This window comes from Zingiber officinale, chromosome 8A (genome assembly GCF_018446385.1).
Source record: "Zingiber officinale cultivar Zhangliang chromosome 8A, Zo_v1.1, whole genome shotgun sequence".
Taxonomy (NCBI): Eukaryota; Viridiplantae; Streptophyta; class Magnoliopsida; order Zingiberales; family Zingiberaceae; genus Zingiber; species Zingiber officinale.
This window is the reverse complement of record NC_056000.1, coordinates 33385672-33388510: the sequence shown is the minus strand read 5'-3', so window position 1 is coordinate 33388510 and position 2839 is coordinate 33385672. Positions and strand designations below refer to the sequence as shown.

At 35.7% G+C, this 2839-nt stretch overlaps 1 protein-coding gene across 1 annotated transcript; it reads right to left on the bottom strand.

The window, feature by feature from the left end:
* Positions 1-733: 733 nt before the first annotated feature.
* On the bottom strand, positions 734-2164 carry LOC122008370 (tropinone reductase homolog At5g06060-like). Its single transcript, XM_042564090.1, has 5 exons — positions 2004-2164; positions 1720-1927; positions 1407-1623; positions 1191-1297; positions 734-1090 (listed from the first exon to the last, which is right to left on the bottom strand). The coding sequence occupies exons 1-5, from the start codon at positions 2096-2098 to the stop codon at positions 914-916; spliced, it is 804 nt and encodes a 267-aa protein (XP_042420024.1). The 5' UTR covers positions 2099-2164; the 3' UTR covers positions 734-913.
* Positions 2165-2839: the final 675 nt, after the last annotated feature.

The following is a 2839-nucleotide window of genomic DNA, read 5'->3' as shown; positions in this document are numbered from 1 at the left end:
AATTGATTAAAAATATTAAAACTAAAAAAAAATAAAAATATATAAGTATGAATGAAAAAAATAATAAATAAAATTCATTTTAAAAATAAAACTAAAAAATCAAAAAAAAAAAAAAAGATAGAGGACAGAACGATCATTTAAAAAGAGGGGGGGGGGGGGGGGGGAGGGGGGGGGAGGGGCACGTGGGGGGGGGGGAAGCAATTTGCTTAGAGTCATCATCCTTTAGTTTTGGAAATGACTCTAACTTTGGTTCAAGAACATATGCAACCTTGAGAACAGTAAGTAGGAAGAATAATTTTCCTTTCCAATAGGTAAAATTTGTGTCGTTAAATAAATCGAGTTGAACATTTGGATTGAGAATTAAAATTTTAAAGATTGTTAGAGAAATCAATCTAGAAATAGAGAACTACTAAGGTGGAAACGGATTTGTGGTGTATCGAAACGCTTAGGTTGAGACATATGAAAATACTTTCGTTTAAAGTTTTATTTGCCCTCACTACTTAAAGTTTGCTAATGAGTTTTATTGGCAAATTACCCCCAAGATACAACCCTTCAGCACAATATCTAGCTAGCAAAAATTTTGAGTTGCCAAAACATAACGAAATCTATAGAAATCTGAATATCTATAGAGAAATTGGTATATTTTTCACGAATTGTCTAAAACTAATGGATGCAACAATGAAAAGATACACCTCTTCATTCAATTAACTATCAAAGTTAGTTATAGATGAAATCATTCAACCAAGAGATATATTGGTCCAATTCAAACTCTCACATATATTACAATTTATTACATATAATTCTCCACTCAATAACTTAAATGTAAGAGTTCAACACCATCTTATTCAAGATCTTCTTAAGAACATAATCCCAAACACCAGGCCACCTTATTCAAAGATACCTCCATAGCTACTTAGTGATTTCCGTTGACAATTCTGCCTCCGTCGACGACGATAACCTGACCATTCACGTAGCAAGAAGGAGGGAGGCAAAGGAAGGCCACGACGCCGGCCGCATCCTCCGGCTCCCCCAAACGCCCAAGAGGCACGCGATGATTTTCCCTGGCCACAAATTCCTCATCTTCCAGAAACTGCCACAACAAACAAATTCATATTCATCCGCCAAAATCTATTATTTTTTTGGCAGATAATCTTTTCTTTTCTAGATAACAAAAAGCTGTGTTCACTTACAATGTCAACGAGTGGTGTTTTTATGAATCCTGGAGCTACACTGTTTGTTCTAATGTTATCTTTGGCCCATTCACAAGCAAGATTTCTCGTCAGTTGATTTATTGCTCCTAATCAAATGGGGAAAAAAACATAGAGAAGAAGAAGAAGAAGATCGATGCAAATAGTTCATCTTCCAAATGATTAAACCAAATTCAATGAACAATGTGCAAGAAGTACCTTTGGACGATCCATACACAGACAGATAATCCTGGCCAATGAAGCCAGAGATGGAGGTGATGAACACAATACTGCCGCCTCCACAAGCCCTAAGGAGGGGGTAAGCGAGTTGGCTCAAGTGGAACGCCGATTCCAGGTTTGTGCTGATCACGAGCTTGAAATCCTCCGGGGTGTGCTCCATCGCCGGTTTGAAGATCCCCGTCCCTGCATTGTTAACCTGCAAAACGTACGAAGAAGATTAAGATTTAATTTGTTTAGGTTTTAGAAGGGGAGGAAAAGAAAAAAAAAGAAAAAAAAGAGGTGTAATTAATACCAGAATGTTGAGCTTCCCGTCGAATTTGGACTTCACCGTCGCCATGAGCTTCTCTCTCTCGCTTGGGGAGGAAACATCGCAGACAGATCCGGTGACTTTGAGCTTGGAACCGCGCCATTCCTGCAGGCACTTCTCCAGATCTTCTTGGCTGCGGGCGCAAGTGTGCACCGCCGATCCAAGTCTGGCGAGCTCCTCGACGATCGCATACCTAAATTAAGCTTGATGGATGAGTAGAAATATATAGATGGAAAGAGATGGAGTATTCGATCGAGGAATGTAACTACCCGATTCCCTTGGAGCCTCCGGTGACCAGAGCAGTCGTCCCGGCGAGAGACCATCTGTTTGTGTCAATGGGAGCGTGTTCTTGGACGCTGCTCATGCTTCTATTTTCGGAAAGTAAACTCCCCGTTGAGATTGAGGGGAGAGGGAGGAGTGCTTATTTATTTTTAAAATTGACTCACGATATCTCACTCCTCGAACGATCGGTCAATTCTTCGGAATGTTTTCCTACACTCCTGACCACAATTATTTTTTAACAGGATTTTTTTTCATACTATTACTATTATAAATATATAGCAACTGCTCTGGTCGAAAATAAAATTATAATACATTAAAATAATTTACTTTAATTAAAATTATTTTAACATGATTAAAATTATTTATTTATTTTTATAAAATATATAAATGCACTATTGTATTAAAATTATTTAGAAAATATTAAAATAAATTAATTCAATTTAATTAAAATTATTAAATTATAATATTATTTTATTAGAATATTTTTATTAACTTATTAAAATTATTTTAAATTAATTAAAATCACTTTATAACTCTTATAGTACCAAGGTATTAATTTCTACACCAACTATGATAAAGGCGGGGCGATTTTTTTCCATAATTTATTGGGGGTTGTTGATTATGTATGGTCCGATTCAACTTGACGTATCCAATTGGAACACGTCGTTGGAATTCAAAGGATTGAGTTATTTACTTTAAAGACCATTCAAAATGGATTACATTTTTTTATTAACACGGAATTGATTATCTCGTAATATTTTTAAATTTATCATCTTAAGTACTAGAAAATTTTTATAAAATTAAATCAATGATCTACCTGATT

What these genes read in the sequence shown, in the direction of transcription:
- LOC122008370 (XM_042564090.1), bottom strand. Translation starts at nt 2,098, where the DNA reads ATGAGCAGCGTCCAAGAACACGCTCCCATTGACACAAACAGATGGTCT. An exon ending in ACGGGAAGCTCAACATTCTG is followed by an intron (nt 1,624 to 1,719) that starts GTATTAATTACA and finishes TACGTTTTGCAG; the next exon opens with GTTAACAATGCAGGGACGGG. An exon ending in AAACACCACTCGTTGACATT is followed by an intron (nt 1,091 to 1,190) that starts GTAAGTGAACAC and finishes TTGTTGTGGCAG; the next exon opens with TTTCTGGAAGATGAGGAATT.